The following is an 18,056-nucleotide window of genomic DNA, read 5'->3' as shown; positions in this document are numbered from 1 at the left end:
TGGCTTCCCTGTTTTACAAACCATCTCACCTCCATAAGCTCTGACCCCGCTTGACTCTAATCATCCTTCTCATTCCATCTTTCAAGGCCCAGTTCTGACACCACCTCCTCTGAAACCGCTCCGGGTTCCTAGCAAGTCTGTGCGGTGGTCCCATGCACTTGGATCCAATCCCTGCCTTAGAGTTACTGTCTCCTATTGTCCCCTCCCCTGCTCTTCCTCGAGGCTCTGTGGGACAGGGCGTTTCTTTTTCATTTCTATCATCTCAGAGGCAGCAGCGTAGTGTTCAGTACATTGAGGCCCCCCGGGTTTTTAATAGATAGATGAGTCAATGGCATTTGAGTTGACATCCCCAAATAGTACTTCTGCCCCTCGTAGCATCTAAGATTTGCGTCACTTCACCTTTTCTCCACATCAATCAGTTTGACCTTCAACAGATTTACTACCAGGGCAGGTGGTATCATTCTTATTTTAGAAATTGTCCAACATACTTAGAGTGTAAGTTACTTGGCAGAGGTTGAGAGCAGAGCCAGCATGGGCAGTCCCAGCTCAGTATATGTAGTAAGTGTCATCATGATTTTTGTTTCTTTTGACTTAGTAATTCCTATTGTGGGAAAGAGAAATGCAAAGCAACTGTGGGTTTTGGGGGGCAGCATTTTATAATGGAAAACACTAGTTAGAAACAGCCTAAAAGCTCAACAATGAAAAACAGGATGTGATAAATTTGTGTATCAACATAATAGACTATTAAGTACTTCTTCCAAGTTATCATTATAATGTCTACATAGAAATTGTTGACCAGTGATTAATAGAGGGTACAAGCTAGACTGACTATACTCTATGACAGTAACTATAAAATACATGGCGGGGTATAATATGTAATTACAGTTGCATTAGGCTCATGAAAAAGCAAGAGATTCTATTTTTTCACGTTTTCTTCAGTGCCATTTGGGATCCAAGACATTGAGATTTGGGGAATGTTTCAGTGATTTGTTGGGCAAAACACAATACTCGAGGTTGGCCCTGTCTCAGAATCCAGCCTGTAGGGTCACTACAGCCATACACTTGTCTCGGAGAGGTCAAAGAACTTATGCTATTGCTATTGGAATCATTCCAAAATAACATTTATTGTTAAAAATGGAATTAAGACAGTGGATGGTGAGGGCCTGGGGCAGGGGGTGGGATGGGCTGGAGAGGGTCAATGGGGCATAAAGGGGACATATGTAATACTTTCAACAATAAAGATTTTTAAAAAAGGAATTATGAGGCAACATGGGAAACCCAGTAAAGGTGTGTGTGTGTGTGTGTGTGTGTGTGTGTGTGTGTGTTCCAACAAGGTATCACATTGAATTGTCTAAAAAGAGTATGATTATAAAAATTATAATGTAGTTATAAGAAAACAGAGGAAATTAGAGAAGTGAAAGAACCCAAGACCACAGTCACACTCAGCAGAGGTAACCAGGATGAGTATTTGTTTGGTCACATCCTTGCAGTCCTTTTTTCTGAGCGTGTGTGTGTGTGAGTGATGGGGGTCCCCTCCCCCACCGTGGTGTCATGTCACTGAACTGTGTGAAGGGGAGATTATTTCTGGGTATTCCGTGTGATATCTAATACACATTTCAGACCAGGAGTTCCTAACCTTTTAAGACTGGCACAGCCTTTGCTTTGGGCATGGTGATATCAGGCCCTGTGCCTGCCTGCCCGTGACAGGTGTTGGGCAAGGACGATAGCGGGGCCTGCAGCCTGGAAGGTGCCCGTGTTGGGTTGCTTCCCTGCCCCCTGTCTCTGGAGGTGCGGCCTCTGGCAATGAAACCTGGCCGTTGGGAAGGGAAGCTGTGAAATCAGCGTAGGGAGGAGAACAAGGAACGCTTTTTTTTCCATCACAGTTGGATAGGGGAGGAATGGAAAGACTTGGATTTCTCACGAACAAATAAGTTGCAAAAGTCTGATGTAGGATTGGGAGATGGGACATTGAGAAGAGGGAATGGTGAAAGGCCTCTGTAGCTGCCCTGTTTTCCTCACCGTCTTACATAATTCGCTAAATGAAACAAAATAGAATTCCCGGGTGGAATAGCTGAGAATTCCTACAAGTCGGTGTCATCATAATGTATTTACTAGTAATGCCATCTCTTTGCATGGCAAAAGCTGTTTGATTTTTCTTTTACATAAAAATGATAGGCTGTCTGACTCTGGAAAGTTCTGACTGTATGTTAGGTAAATATATGCCATTACCTAATTTCCTCCTCCTACCTACCTCTGAATATAGTTTTTAAAAGCAAGGAAATTGCCTGAGCTAAAAAAAAAAAAAATCTTCTTTTCTTCGGAGCCACAAATGAGGATGATTCAATGGAATGGGAGCTTGGGAAGAGGCTGGAAGGAGGGTTGGTGAGTAGAGGAAGGAGGGAAGTGTGGGAAGCCGAGGGAGAAATACCAGGAGGCGTGGGTGTGGGTGTTTCCCCTCATGTGTTTTACAGGCCAGTGGGGTCCCCTGGTTCCCAGAACACAGTTTCCTGGGGCCTCTTTACACTCAGTGTTTGTCTCTTTTTTGCCTCCCAGGAGAATTGACTCCCTCCTTCCTGAACGCTCCGAGCATCCCTGTCTTAGCAAGAGTAATACTGGAAAGCTTTGTCTCTGTGTATGTGTTTCCTGGACTGTGGTCATAAGCTCCTTAAGAGCAGGAATCATGTTCTAATCAATATTTGCTCTCGTATTACCTAGTGCAGAGCTTGGCCCTATCGCCATGCAGTAAACAAATGCTTGAAAATTAAATTTCTTTATTTTTTATTTTATTATTTTTTAATTCTCACCTGAGGATATTTTTTCCATTGACTTTTAGAGAGAGTAGCGAGGAGTGGGGGGGGGAGGGAGGAGAGAGAGAGAAAGAATGTGAGAGAGACGCATCCATTGGTTGCCTCCCGCATGTGTGCCTTGACCATGTGCGCCTTGACTGGGAATTAAAACAGTGACCCTTCAGTTCTCAGGCTGATGCTCTAACCACTGAGAAAACCCAGCCAGGGCTGAATAAATGTCTTTAAAATAAAGAAATTATTGTCTTAGCTATTTATGAAATTATAGGACATGATTGTTTTCTGATGCCTTTCAAACATTCATTATATTAGACTATTCTAGAAAATTTTGTTAGATGACTTGAAGATGCCCAGTAATTAGTACCTCTCTTTCTGGCCAGGTGCTGAAGTAGTAGACCTATAAGAATCAGGAGTTAGAGAACTAAAATGCACCTTTTTATTACTGATCAGCTGCATTCTTCTGCGTGAGCTGAGGTAAGAAAGAGCCAGAGTTGCTAATGCCCTATCTCCTAGGTACACCATGGGGTGGCCCATGCAAGGGAAGCTTGAATCAAGGACAGACACCCTTACCCAGGCTGTAGGGTGAAGGAGAAAGGAGCCAGTTCCTCCACTAGCTTCCCCCATCACCCCTGCCTATATACCACAGGATCATTTTCTGTTGCCCACCAATAGGCAACTCCCTCTGCCTTGAGGGGAGAAGAGGGCTTGGGGCAAGAGGACTGGAGTATTTAGGGGAAGAGAATCTTTTCCTTCTAATGTTTCTCCTGACCCATTGGGCTCACCTATTCCTAAGCCCGCAATCCTCCCTTCTCTGACGAGGAGGTCATCAGATGTCCCGTGGCTGTGTGTCCACCTTCCTGAGCCTGTCCCGTCTCCCAGGAGCACCACACCCCCATTTGTTTGTTGATCCCCCCGAGACTTCTGGGGCACACTGTTGAGTTTGCCCCTAGAAAGTTCTAAGATGAATGAACAGAATTCATTAATAATCTGCTCCAAAGCCACACTGTACCCAGGGTTGAAAGTTCATCTTCTTCTCTGTTTCCCATCCCAAATTCTTTTCAAGTATGATATCCAATGCAGCCTATCAGAGCATTTACAGTGGGATCAAATAACAGTTAAAAGGCTCCAATAAAAACAGCCATATGAGGACGCCACATCAGAGACACACATAGGGTGGCAAATAAGAAGATGAATTCTGGGGGGTGGGGGTGGTGTAGAAGGGGTCAGTGGAGGGAGAGAGGGGACATATGCACACTTTCAACAATAAAGATTAAAAATAAAAATAAAAAAGAAGGTGAGTTCTGAAACCAGGCCACCAGGCCATCTTGGTTCTGAGTGACCTTGGCCAAATTACCTAACCTGCTGTTTCTTAGTTTATCTATAAAATTAGGTAAAAATAACAGGACCTCATAGGATTGCTGTAGCTGTTGAATAAGTTGATACATGTAAAACTAGTACCTGGCACATAGCTAAAACACATTCTTTAACTTTAAAACAAATATAAATCCTCTAGGAGAATTTTAAAATTCATAGAGTCAGTCCTTTGGTAAGACATGAAAGTTCAAGGCCATAGTCCCAATATCAAATTAGTTTGGCTTGTGAGTTAGCATTCAAAGAATTTGAAGTCCTCTCTAAATCTTATTTATTATTTTTTGACTTTGCCAGAGAGATTCTCCATGCCTGTGTGTAGCTGGAGAAACCTCGGCAGCTATAGCCTGGGCTCGCTCTTGCTAGAGTGTGGATGACTGCCTTGGGGTTTCAGAAGTCACAGTAGTCCAATACTCAGTATCTCTTGAGCCTCACTTGAGTCTAGAATCTTAATAAGATAACAAGAATATCATATTATCAACCTAACATCCACCAATTTTGGAAAGCATACCCTTAACCTACTCTCAAGGTACTAACTCTAAGCAAAAATTGTTCCCAGTATCTCTGTTTGCCAAAGAGAGAGATGGAGGACAGACAGAGAGCATCACCTTGGTTTCAGCTTCAATTCATGCCAGTTGTTCTGAGTCCAGGATCTTGGCATTTGATATTGATGGAGCCGCTTGCTTGTCCAGAAGTTAATTTGAGCCTAACCGGTTTGGCTCAGTGGATAGAGCGTTGGCCTGTGGACTGAAGGGTCCCAGGTTTGATTCAGGTCAAGGGCATGTACCTTGGTTGCCGGCACATCCCCAGTGGGGGGTGTGCAGGAGGCAACTGATAGCTGTTTCTCTCTCATCGATGTTTCTAACTCTCTATCCCTCTCCCTTCCTCTCTGTAAAAAATCAATAAAATATATTTTTTAAAAAAGAAGAAGTTAATTTGAGACCTTTGGGGGTTAGGGAGGAATCCCCTGTGCACATTAGTTCCTTCTCAGGAAGCAGCATCTGAGCTGCTCTAGCCTCCTGAGTTAGAACTTGAGAGTGGCTGCAGGCTAGTCGCTAGGTGTGTCTTTCCCTCCTTTCAGCACAGAGCCCTTGTTTTACACCCCTGCCCCCCCCCACCCCCCTGCTGATTGGTGTGCTGAATGGGATTGCCCTCTATTCAGGGATGGAGTGGCTGCAGAGGCTGTGCGCACAGATGTTGAGCCTCTTACTGTGGACTCATTGAAGCTCTGGAACCTACGACAGGGAAGGCTTTTCCTTCCTCGCCCCACTTATTTCAAGTGCAGCATTGCTCCCAGCAGGTTCCTGGAGGGGGGGCTGCTGTTGATAGGGAGCTCAGGCCCTAGTGGGGGTGGACCTTGGCCGGGAGTCACTCCCTGTCTCCCCAGGTTGTTCGTGGCTCTTCTTTCTCTAAAGTCGTGGGCTGCGCCTCCAGGATGTGCCGTTGTCCCCTGCGCCCCTCTTACTCTTAGGAAGGCTCAGTTGAGTTTTGAGCTGTGTAACCAGCTTCTTTTGTTGGTCTCTTTCTTTCTCTTAACACTTGTAAGCGGCTGCTGTTTGCTGGAATTGATGCACCCATATTTCTCCTTTTCCTTTACTTTTTGATATATATATTAATTCCCCTCTAGATGTTTTCTTGTGAGTTCTCCCAAAGCAAGAAAGATAAAGTCAATAACCTTTGAGTCTGCTAAAAGTATCTGTTGTTCAAACAGATCTCCTCTTCCCTCATTTCATCGTCTTGCATAAACCTCTCCCATTAGACCAACCCCTGAATCAGGCCTGGGACCCGTCTATCTAGTCCTGCCTGGTTCCCCTTTAATGGGTTTCTTCTGTGCTGTGCTTCCTCTTACTTGGAGTCTAATCCCAGGAACATCAAGCATATTCCCTTAGGGCACCAGCAGTAACTGTGCATTCATGTTGCCATGCTCTGAACTCTCTGCTCTGCTCCTCCTAGTCTCCCCCTCACAGCCTGCGAGATCTCACGTGGCCCTGGGTCTTGGCCTTGGAGGGTGCGGGTCCTCGGTCACCCTTCCCATGGGCTCTGTGCCTGGCTTTAGAAGTGTGTCTCTCCATAGTTCCTGGACCTGAGTCCTAATTCCTCTTGGGGGAGCCATTTCAGTCTAATTGCTCCTTTCTCCCTGTTCTTTTTATTTTCTTTTTCTGTAGCAAAATTGCTTGTCTTCCTTATTAGTATTTTTTTAAGCTCCAACAGGCACAACGATACATATTTCCTCATTTCACTGGGATCCCAGGCTGTCTCACTTCTCTTTCTCTGTCTGTGGAACTGGCCCGTCCAGGTCTCCTGTTCTAGTCCAGCTCTGTCTGGTCGTCCCCTAAAACGTCAGCTTTTCCTCCAAAGGGCAGCCCTCTCTTCCTCCTGCGGCATCAGCCTGCCTTCCTTTTTTTTTTTTTTTTTTTGGTTTTTGTTCCTCTGGGCCCAGTAGGAAGACTCAAGTATGTAAAGTGTGTTCCTCTAACCTTCTGGCAACTCCGTGTGGTTATCTCATTTGTTTGTGCCATCGTTTCGTCAAATTACTTCTCTAACTCAACCAGCGTGACAGCATATCTCTTTAGTAAGAACACCCTCATTGGGTTTTTTATTTATTTATAACATCGGTCACCCTTATGTGGTTCTGTCACGTTGGATCTTGAAAATCTAAAATGGTGGTGAGCGTTTAGATGGTTCATAAATCTAGCGCCAGTGAATTGGGGAGGAACTTTTGAATCAGTGGACCAACCTCTTGTATTTGAGCTGCACCTTTCACAGGTCTCTCAGCCGTGAAGGTGATGCATAAAAAGGGAACAAATCAGGAGCAGCCTGTCCACGCTGCCTGCCAGGAGGTGGGCCCAGCCGTTCCTCTAAGACCTGGATAAGCAGCAGGTGGTATTCTGGAAGTTCTGTTTTGAAGAGAGTCCTGATTGGGGGTATCTTTTTCTCCCCCCCCCCGCCCCCCCCCTTTTCCTTCTCCTTTCTCCCTTTTCCTGTGGTAAAATATGCATAACACAAATTTACTATTTTCACCATTTCTAAGTGTACAATTCAGTATATTCACAATGTTGTGCAACCATCTCCACCATCCATCTCTTGGACTTTTTCATCTTCCCAAACTGAAATTCTGTACCCATGAAACACTAACTCCCCATTCTTACCTCCTCTCAGCCCCCCCCCCCCCATGACCATTATTCTTTTTTATGTCTCCATGAATTGGGCTCTTCTAGGTCTTCTCCTAGGAGTGGAATCACACAGTATTTGTCCTATTATGACTGGCTTATGTCACTGAGCATAATGTCTTCAAGGTTCATCCATGTTGTAGCATGTGTCCGAATTTCCTCCCCTTTTAAGACTGAATAATAGTCCATTGTGTGTATATACTGTGTGCTGTTTACTCGTTCATCCATTGATGGATGTTGGGTTGCTTCCACCTTTTGACTATTGTGTATCTGTCTGTGCCCCTCCTGTTACTTTGGTGTAGTTGTAGGTTTAATTTTCTGAGGAACCACCACACTGATTTCTACTGCGACATCCTTCCTTTCATAGCCTCATCCTTGCCATGGCCACGCCCACTTAGGTCAGAGCTGTGCCTTTGCCGCTCAAGGTCAAGCCACAGCAGCCTGCATATTCACACCTGAGCTTTTGCTGAGCCTGGGCCCAGGTTCAAGGGCTGAGCCAGACCTTCAGGAGCCACTTGCCATTTGCTTAAGGTCCAGCAGCATCCAATTGGGTAAAAATAGCTGTTAGCCTTTGGACAGAACCACCGTGCGCTGTGTGACCTACCAAGGTGAACATCCACATGGCTCTCCTGAGAGTGCCAGCCCAGGTTGTAGGAGTTCAAAGCCACCCAAGTGTAAAGATACAGGCCGCTGCCCCTTGGTCCCACCAAAAGTCTCAATATCGAAGCGTTAATTTGGTCTCTAAATTGCGCTTTGTCTTTCAGGGTTAGCGGCACATTCAGTGGGGTGGGAGGTGATGTGCTACGACGACATTTCTCTCGTTGCTTGGGTTCTGAACCAACGGTGAAATAAGATGAGAAGATTCTGAAGTGTTCAGGAAAACAATCCCTTCTCTTAGAAACCCACAGTGTGGGGAAGAGGAGTTTCCCCTCGAACACATTAGATGTGGGGAACATGCTTCCCAGAAGCATTTAGATGATTTGGTGTGGAATTTTACCAACTTCATGCATTAATAATGAATGAAAAATCATGACACTCCCTCATGAGGGCCCGGTGCGTGCCCTGCGTTGGGCATATGAATCTCATTTAATGCCTTTCACACGGCGGTGAGTTCCTTAGTTCTGTGTTACTGAAGAGGAAGCTGAACCTGGGAACGCGTCGAAACGTCCCCAAGGTCTTGTGGCTGGGTTTCATCTCGAATGTATGGTGAATAGTCATCTGGCCACACTGCCTTTTCTGCAAAGATTTGGAGAAGCAGAAATGCTACACATATGCTTTAACCCCCTTTCCCTTAACGAACCAAAACAAAAAATGCATTCCAGCCAGTACCTAGGTTTTTTACAAACATTTTAGTGAGGGGGTCTGGCAACATAGGTAAGTTTCATTTCAGCAGTTAAATATCGGAGGACCAGAAGGGTTTGTCGTGGTCGGGGTGAGGGTTGGAACACAATTGCTGTTTAACATAAGGTTAAAGCAACAAATAGTGCTCACTGTTCGCTCAGCCGCCTGTTTGTTACGCAGGAAACACTAAATTAGGAGTTTGGCTACAGAGCCTGAGTGTTGTGTGGAAGGGACCCAAGAAAGTGTTCTTTCTATACAAAACCATGTGCTGTATGGAATGTATGGTACCGAGCCCTGTGTGTGTGGGCCACTGGCTGGGCTGGCCACAGGCTTACACTGTGTTCCTACTGAGGCACACATTGGCATCAACGATCTACCTTTATAAAGACCTCTGACATTTAGCATTCACAACTGAGAAAGCGGAGAAAAATGTGTGAGGAAAATAGAACCTAAGATTGGGACTTATCTAAGTAATTCTTTTGTATTTCCCAAGTTATTTTCCTTAATGAAAGGTTTTCATGGATGGTCATTACTGGGATCGTCATACGTTGTTCATTCTGTCTGGATTAATATGTTATAGGCTCTTGTATACTTTTGTTAGGATATGGTTTACTCTTATTAAGAAAAGTCATTTACATTGTCTATCTTTTTTTTTTCCTGTTTAATTGCACACAATCCCCCCAAATCACACTCTGGCCCTGGCCCAGTCCACAAAGAACAATTTCTTAGCAAATAAAGGAAGGTGATTTATTTTCTCTCTTAGATCCAGTTAACCTAGACTCATATCCCTTCACCACAAAACCTAGGGAATACAAGCCACACAAAGGGAGCTTTTACATCGCTGTTTTCTTGTCCTTTGCATTATTTCTTGGCATGGTTTTCTAATATGTGTTTCCGTGCGGAAGAACTTTCAGGCTTTTAAGTATCTAGGAGGAATCGACTTGGTCTATTCTGATTTACCTGGAAAAAACACTGGCTTGTGCCAAAAGACCTGCTATTGTTTTCCATTTTCCCACCAACGAACCTTAGGACCCTTTGATAAGTCATTTATCCCCATAGACTTAATGTGAAAACGACGAAGGAATTATTTTTTCTTTGAGCTATGAAATTTAGGAATTCATTTTTTCTTTTTATTCTTGATGAGCTCTTTTTTTTTTTTTTTTTCTTCCCCAAAATAGTGTGGGAGGTTTCAACAGTAGAGAAATGGGTTTTGTGTTTCTTTTATAATCTGCTCAGCACACTCCTGGGTAAGGAGATGTCCTACTGTCACGACAAATGTGCTCGGTGGGGGTCCTTTCAGGGGAATTCTTATTCCCAGCATGTGTGGTGGCCCCAACTGGCTCATGCTTTGGTTGTAGTTTTCTTTTTAAAGTCTAGATTGCAATAGTTTTTTTTGTGTGTGTGTTTTAAAGGAAGACAGGAACCTTTAAATTTCTCTGAGAAATGTTAGCATGCTTCAAGGGCAGTTTGGAGGTGCTGGAACTCCCCCTGGTGGGATGCTGAAATATGTTCTACAGCTAATGAAACCATATAGTGCTTTATGTTTGTTTTTGTTTCCTGCTAATAGAAGAGCCTTATTTAGAATGGTAAATTATAAAGTCACCCATCCAGAAACGTACCAAGGATGACAGAACATGAGGATTTAAATTACATCAAATTACTGTGCAAATAGGATTTTTAATCATGTTCAAAATTATAATTTTGAACTTCAGACATTATTTCAACATTTGAAGAAATATGTTAGGGAAGAGAATTGCCTTGCCAGGTTAAGATCTATGGTTAAATTGTACGTTATTAAAACCCCACTTAATTATAAATGTACTAGAGGCCTGACGCATGAAATTTGTTCAAGAGTAGGCCTTCCTTCCCCCCGGCTGCCGGCACCGGCTTCCCTCCAGCCACTGGCAGGCATTCAGGACCCGGGCTTCCCTTGCAGCCTAGGTTTCGTCAGGAAGGTCATCCGGAAGGACATCTGGTCTAATTAGCATATTATGCTTTTATTATTATAGATATGTTGAGAGTGTGCTGATGTGGGTGTTTTTTTTTTAAACTTTTTAGGAAAGTTTTAGATCAGAAACACATGCCAAATATCAGGTTTGATACTTTGATTTTATAGCCAGTGATTATTATTTTTAGTTTCTTTCCCTTTTGAAGCAAGCATGTAGCTGTGTGCCCACTTTTCTTCATTCACAGCTGTATATTGAGTGCCGATTAAGTGGTAGTCATTGTGGTAAACCCTTCAGGCAAGGAGCTTACAGTCTGCTGGGGAACACAGACCTCGAGTTATCACATGAGGAGTGTTAATGAAGGTCAGGTGAAAGGTGCTGTGGGTGTGAGTATGGCACTTACCCCAGCTGAGGTGTCAGGGAAAACCTCCCTGAGTGATGTTGAAGCTGGGACACAAAAAATGAATTGGGCTTAGCTATGTAGAGGGGAGGGTCGGTTGGAAATGTAGGTTCAAAGTGCAGGATCAGCAAAAATAGAGTTTGAAGGCAAAATAGAGCAGAAAGTCTACCTGTGAGGCTGGAACATAAACAAGGAGGCAGAGACTAGGCAGGTTCCTGCATTCTGTAGCTGCAGTAAAGGATTTGGGACTTGGGCCAAGCAGGAAGTCTTTGAAGGGTTTTAAGCAGATAAGTGGCTTGACCTGATTTGCATATTTATAATCTCTCTCTCTCTCTCTCTCTCTCTCTCTCTCTCTCGCTCTTGCTCTCTCCTTTTTCATTGAATTTATTGGGTTGATGTTGGTTAATAAAATTCTATAGATTTCAGGTGTACAATTCTATAGTATATCATCTGTATATTGTAGTGTACTCACCACTGCAAGTCAAGTCTCCTTCCGTCATCATTTACTCTCCCTGTACCCTCTTATGTAAATTCACTGTTGATGCCATGTGGAGAGTGGAGTGGAGAGGGCAGAGGTGGACACAGGGACAGTAGGAGGAGGTTGGTGCAGCAGCCTACCTGCCTCTGTCCTTCCCTCCCTTCTTCCCTCCCTTCTTCCCTCCCACTAGGGCCGTAGTCGGCAAACTGCGGCTCGAGAGCCACATGCGGCTCTTTGGCCCCTTGAGTGTGGCTCTTCCACAAAATACCACGGCCTGCGTGAATCTATTTTGAAGAAGTGGCGTTAGAAGAAGTTTAAGTTTAAAAAATTTGGCTCTCAAAAGAAATTTCAATCGTTGTACTGTTGATATTTGGCTCTGTTGACAAATGAGTTTGCCGACCACTGCACTAGGGCAAGGGCTCCATAAACTTTTATAGTAAAGGCCTGGAGAGTTGTGTGTTTTTTTACCTTCTTCGCAGGCCATAGACCTCTGTTGCAAGTACTCAACTCTGCCATTGTAACAGGACAGCAGCCATAGACAATTCACAAGGAATGAGCATGGCTGTGTTCCAACAAAACTTTATTTATAAACACAGGCAGCGGGCTGGATGGGGCCCACGGGCACAGTTGGCTGACCCCTGATCCTTAGGGTATTAGGAATGAAGAGAACTGAATGGATTCAAGGGCTGCCAAGGAGGTACAATCAGTATAAACTGGTTTGGGGTTAGTTTGAGGAGGGTAGGTGAGAACGTAAAGTTGGTTTTCAAGTTTCTGGCTTAAACCAAATATGGTGCTAAGAGGAGGCCAATGCACAGCAAGACCCACTGCCTTGGCCTGTGTGAGGGAGTCATGTCCAGGCGGATGCCCCGCCATTGGTTGGACGTATAGGTGTGCAGAGAGGTCTGAGCTGGAGAAACAAACTTCAACTTGTCATAGGCTCCCTTAGGGAGAGAGTGAAGAGGACAAAAGACAGAATCCAGAATAATTCCAACATCTGATGGTCATAATGGGAAGAGCCAAAGATGAAAGGGAAAAGCCAGAAGGACAAATGGTTAATGGTTTTAGGTGGGAGAGCAGAATCCGGCAAAAAGAGAAGTTTCTATTGGATTTGGATATGGAGGTCTTTTGTAACTTGGGTGAAAGCAACTTCAGAGAAGTGGTGGGCTTTTTGTTGTTTATTTCTTTGATCGTGGGATTTGTTCCCAGAAAAATAAATTAAAAAATGTTTCTTCTTTAAGATTTTAGGTTCTGTTCACAGTAGTGTTTTCCTGTTTAAGTCTAGCAAATACCAACAATTACTTCTTTAAAAGAGCTGTTGGTGAATGCTTGGTCCCATTTACAAGCTTGGTTAAAACTCCTTAAATATTTTTACTGCATTCTAAAATGTAATCTATTTTATTTTTTCTGTACTTTAGTTGACTGAATACAAGATGGGTTCTTATATAATGTACTTAGATAATTCTTATAAATCTAACAAATTAAACATAATTGGGGTGATTCTACTTCGTACTAAATCTCCCTGAAGTAAATAGACACTTTCCCACAGTTAAGTCAGCCAAGGATTCGGGGAATGCCTTCTTACCTTGTGGAGATTTTCTGGTGTTCTGACTGTGGCTGCCCAGCCCAGTACCCTTCTGCAAAACTATACCAGACACATCAAACTCCACAGAGGAGGAACTCTCAAAACCAGGCCCCTTAGATTCACATGCTGCACATTTTCTGTGCATTCACCGCCTGCAGCCCCCTGCCCTCCCAACTAAAAGGCTGTATCCCTGAATGGGACTTTGCATTTCCCGTCTTCAAGATAAGTCAATGGCATCTCATGTGCCTGTTAAGATCATTGAACGTGATGAAAAATGTGTTCTTCTGTTGTCGTTTTGTTGTTGTTAATACCCGAGGATATCTTTCTATTGATTTTTAGAGAGAGTAGGAGAGAGGGAGGGAGGGGAAGAGAGAGAGAGAGAGAGGGAGAAACATTGATATGAGAGAGACAGATCCATTGGTTGTCTCCTGCACCTGCCCCAACAGAGCTAGGGATCAAACCTTGACCAGGAATTGAACTCTCGACTCCTCATTGCATGGGCCAACTCTCCAGCTACTGAGCATCACTGGCTAGAGCAAAATTCTGTATTATTTTGATATATTCTAATCCCTTCCATTCATAACTCTCCCACATATTAAAAATATGACCTATGACAGTAATACAGTCAGAGTAGGGAACTTTATCACCCTATTGTCATCAATGGATAGATCTTTTAGACAAGAAAACAGCGGCCTTAAGTGACATATTAGACCAGATGGATTTAATTGATATTTTTAGAGCATTTCACCCCAAATCAGCAGAATATACATTTTTTTTCAAGTGCACATGGAACCAGCATTATTTACAAGAGCCAAGATATGGAAGTAACTTAACTGCCCATCAGTGGATGATTGGCTAACGAAGATGTGGGCCATGGCCAGTGTGGCTCAGTTGGTTGAACATTTTCCCATGCACCGAGAGGTCACTGGTTCCATTCTCAGTCAGGGCACATGCCAAGGTTGTGGGCTCAATTCAAATAGGGAGCATGCAGGAGGCAACCAATGTTTCCCTCTCATCAATGTTTCTCTCTCCCTCACCCTTTGTCTCTCAATAAAAACATTTAAAAAAGGAAGTGGTACATCTATACAATGGAATATTACTCAGCCATAAAAAAGAATGAACCAGCTACTATTACAGTCGTTTGGCTCAGTGGAGAGTGTCGGCCTGTGGACTGAAGGGTTCCGGCTTCAGTTATGGTCCGGGTCACATGCCCAGGTTGTGGGCTTAATCCCCAGTAAGGGGCGTGTAGGAGGCAGCCCATCAGTGATTCTCTCTCATCATTGATGTTTCTATCTCCCTCTCCAGTAAGGGGCGTGTAGGAGGCAGCCCATCAGTGATTCTCTGTCATCATTGATGTTTCTATCTCCCTCTCCCTTCCTCTCTGAAATCAATAAAAATATATATTTTAAAAAAGAATGAAGTATCACCATTTGCAACAGCATGGATAGACCTAGAAGGTATTATGCTAAGTGAAATAAGTCAGACAGAAAAAGACAAATATTATGTGATTTCACTTATATGGGGAATCTAAAGTTCAAAATAAATGAACAAACAAAACAGAAACAGATTTATAGATACAGAGAACAAACTGATGATTGCCAGATGGGGAGGATTGGTGGAGGGGTTGGGTGAAGAAAAAGGTGAAGGCATTAAGAAGTGCAAATTAGTAATTACACAGTAGTCATGGGAATGTTGAGTACAGCATAGGAAATACTAGTACAGTCAATAATATTGTAATTACTGTGATGTCAGGTACACACTGGACTTATCAGATCACTTTTTGCATTATATACTGGTAACTGTCTAACCACTGTGCTGTATACCTGAAACTAACATAAAAAAATATTGAATGTCAACTGTAATAGAAAAATAAAGGAATGATAGCCAGTTGAATTTTGGACATCTCTTATGATTTTGTCATAGCTTTTAAGGTCATTTACTGAAGGAAGGTAGACAGAAGAACAGTTAATTGGCGATTGCTTGCTGAACCTACTTTAAGATAAAAGTAGACTCCTATGTGGAAAAGAGTGTTAAAAAAGTATCAACGATGCCAAACTACAGTGTTCCTGTGTATATCTAGAACACATTTATCTGTTTATTGCCATAGTCAGAGTTTTCATGTTGCCCAAGGGGAGAGCTTATGACTTCCATTAGAACGTGAACTATTTTATTGATGGCTATATTTCCAGTAAATAGGATAACACCCAGCAGTTAGCAGATACTCAAATGTTTGTCAATTGAGTAAATGTAGTTCCTGAATAAATGATAGATTGTCTGCTATTAATGCTAGATTGAGCCTTTTGCTTTCTTTTACATTGTCACCCCCCCCCCTTTTTTTTTCCTTTAGGCAGAAACCACTAATACTAGCCTCTTGCAGGTGCAACTGGAATGCAGTTTACATAACAAAGTGTGTCAGCGATTAAAGGTAAAATGAAAAAATTAAGTTTTTTTCTTCCTGCCTCTTTGCTTAGATATAAAAAATAAAGCAGCACATTCTGTTCTCAGAAGTTCACATGCCCTTACCTTAAGTGCTTTTCCCCTTAAAATTTGAGATCACCAAGTTCAGATCATTCTTTAAGGTTTTCCTTTTTTCCATCCCTCTAATCTCAGAGTTGTTATATGGAATCCGATGATGTTTTACGGCTACGGATGAGCATAATTGTAACAATGGAAAACGCCTCGAAAGAATTTGAACAAAACACACAGGATTTGTTAGATCATCTTTCTATTATTTATGTAGCTACAGATAAATCTGAGACCTCAGGTAAGGTGGAATCGCTTCAGATTTTCACGGTAACATGATTAACCTGCGTCATCATTCTGTAACATTTACTTATAGATCACATCATCACACTCCAACACAAAGAGCTGCGGCTTTTGACATTATTAAGCGATTGTAATAGTAACTGGTTCTCAATCTGCAGCTGTGAGTAAATTTTTGGAGTAAATTAAGGGGCAAAAGCAAACTAGTCTCTAAGTTTCCTTGGGAATCATTTTTCTTGGCATTCTGGGCACAACAACAACTTAATATAAATATTCACGAAGTGTTGGAAGTCTTGTGTCTCTTGTTGCAGTTTTACTGATTTGCAGAAGCTCAGTTGACCAAATCCTGCTGTTTTGTATTTTTTAAATAGTTGATGGGATACTGGTTGTTCCTTGATGCCTGACAAGTGAGAGTAGTAGGAATTTCAGTGTTCGTTCTATGAATTTTATTTTTGAAAACAGCTCTACTTACCAGAAATAACCTAGTTCATCAGTTTAAGTTTCTAGGAAGTTTTATTGGAGACACATATTATGAGATCCATGAGATTTATAATGTAGGACTTGCTATCATCTATTGGTTGTCAAGACTGTTCTGGTGTGTGTGTGTGTGTGTGTGTGTGTGTGTGTGTGTGTGTGTGTGTGTATGTGTGTGTGTGTGTGTACACCCACATACGTACATACTCAGAAAAAGAAATGGCTCCAAAATATAGTTTGATATTGGCATTCTTATTGTTGTTCAAACAACGCTTGAGAATTGATTATAGGAATAATTCAGCAGGAGAGCTTTCCTGTCTCCTTGTTGCAAGCTTTTGGTGATTCTCAGAACGACCAGGTAGACATCAAAGTAGAGAAGACTCCTGCCCCATAGGGACCACCTCTGTTGGTGAGGCTTGAAAGGAAGGCTATGGTTTGAGATCCCAGATTTTATTTCTCCCAAGTATGGTTGTCTAAATAAGGAAATGAGGGGCTGACTAATCACCAGGAAAGCACAGCCATATTTGAAGCTGTCCAGGCGGTTGGTTGCAGCCAGAGGAGAAGTGTCCCAACCCCAAACTCAGCATTTATCTATCATTTAGAGAGCCTGTGTTGGTAGGTTAATATTTTAAAAGGATCCATTTTCTTGTGACTTAAAAGAATACTCTGCAGAAATAGCTCCAAGTTTCAATTGTAGTGTTGCAAAACGAGGTACTTTTTTTTTTTTTTAGAGAGAGAGAGAAATGTGTGAGAATGATATGGCTTTTTGTTTTAACCTCCTCACTCTGATTCTTTTGGACAGATGATTCGGCCGTAAATATGTACATATTACATTCAGGAAACAGCCTTATATGGATACAGGTAATTGTAAATGCTTTATATCTAGTAAATGTTAAACTCACAAGTGTATTTCATTGTAGACCATGAGGAATTTTCAGGAACAGATCCAGAAACACTTACCTCTACGCTCTGCTGCTTTCATTGCAACCCCTTTTCCCTGGCTTGAACCCCTATTTGGATGAGGGTTGTCAGCACCCCCCTCTTCGTACTGTTGTAGACACATGTGCTGCGCAGTTGCTGTATGAATGACAGTCTGAGCTCCTTAGTTATTTCACAGAGTTGATTCAGATTAGATGCACAGTGGCCTGGCCGAGAGTGCTAACTGGATGTTTTGCTGTTGTTACAGGATGTCCATCATTTCTCACAGAGAGACGCTCTGTCTCTGCAGTTTGAACCGGTGCTCCTACCTTCCTCTACAACCAACTTTACAAAAATTGCCTCTTTTACTTGCAAAGGTACAGATTTTAAAAATATTGGAGACTGCCTTTTTATGTTTGTTATCGATGGCAGTTCTTTCTGTGGAAGGACTTACCACTGCAGAGTAGGCAGTGTTCTAAGAGAGTGGGCTTGCTCTCCGTACCGCAGCCCCCACCGTTCTGAGAGCAGGGTGGAGAAGATGCTTGCCTGTGCCACTTCTATTCTGCCACATGCAGAGGATTTTGAGTTTAAAGTGTAACTCAGTGGGGGATTTGAAAGACCAGAATGAAAATGTGTTTGGAGATGCTCCCTTCACAGAGAGAGAGAGGTTGTGCTGCCTTAGCTTTGATGCTTTGTGTAGAATGCGATGCAGAAGGTCTGATGAGCATGAACCCAATCCTATCTTTTGGTTCGTACTCACAGTTAAGAAGATTTCTGTAAAGAAATGCAAATGGCGCAGCCAGTGCGGCTCA

At 42.9% G+C, this 18,056-nt stretch overlaps 1 protein-coding gene across 2 annotated transcripts in view; it reads left to right on the top strand.

The window, feature by feature from the left end:
• The window catches only part of TMEM131L (transmembrane 131 like), a 142,271-nt gene that overhangs the window by 79,874 nt on the left and 44,341 nt on the right, over positions 1-18,056 (top strand). For both annotated transcript variants that reach the window (XM_054717677.1, XM_028151912.2), the window contains exons 8-11: positions 15,437-15,514; positions 15,700-15,853; positions 17,129-17,187; positions 17,513-17,621. In XM_054717677.1, the coding sequence (XP_054573652.1) occupies positions 15,437-15,514; positions 15,700-15,853; positions 17,129-17,187; positions 17,513-17,621 (400 nt within the window). The remainder of the gene's footprint in view (positions 1-15,436; positions 15,515-15,699; positions 15,854-17,128; positions 17,188-17,512; positions 17,622-18,056) is intronic.

This window comes from Eptesicus fuscus, chromosome 6 (assembly GCF_027574615.1).
Source record: "Eptesicus fuscus isolate TK198812 chromosome 6, DD_ASM_mEF_20220401, whole genome shotgun sequence".
Classification (NCBI taxonomy): domain Eukaryota; kingdom Metazoa; phylum Chordata; class Mammalia; order Chiroptera; family Vespertilionidae; genus Eptesicus; species Eptesicus fuscus.
This window is presented reverse-complemented; position numbering and strand designations above follow the sequence as displayed.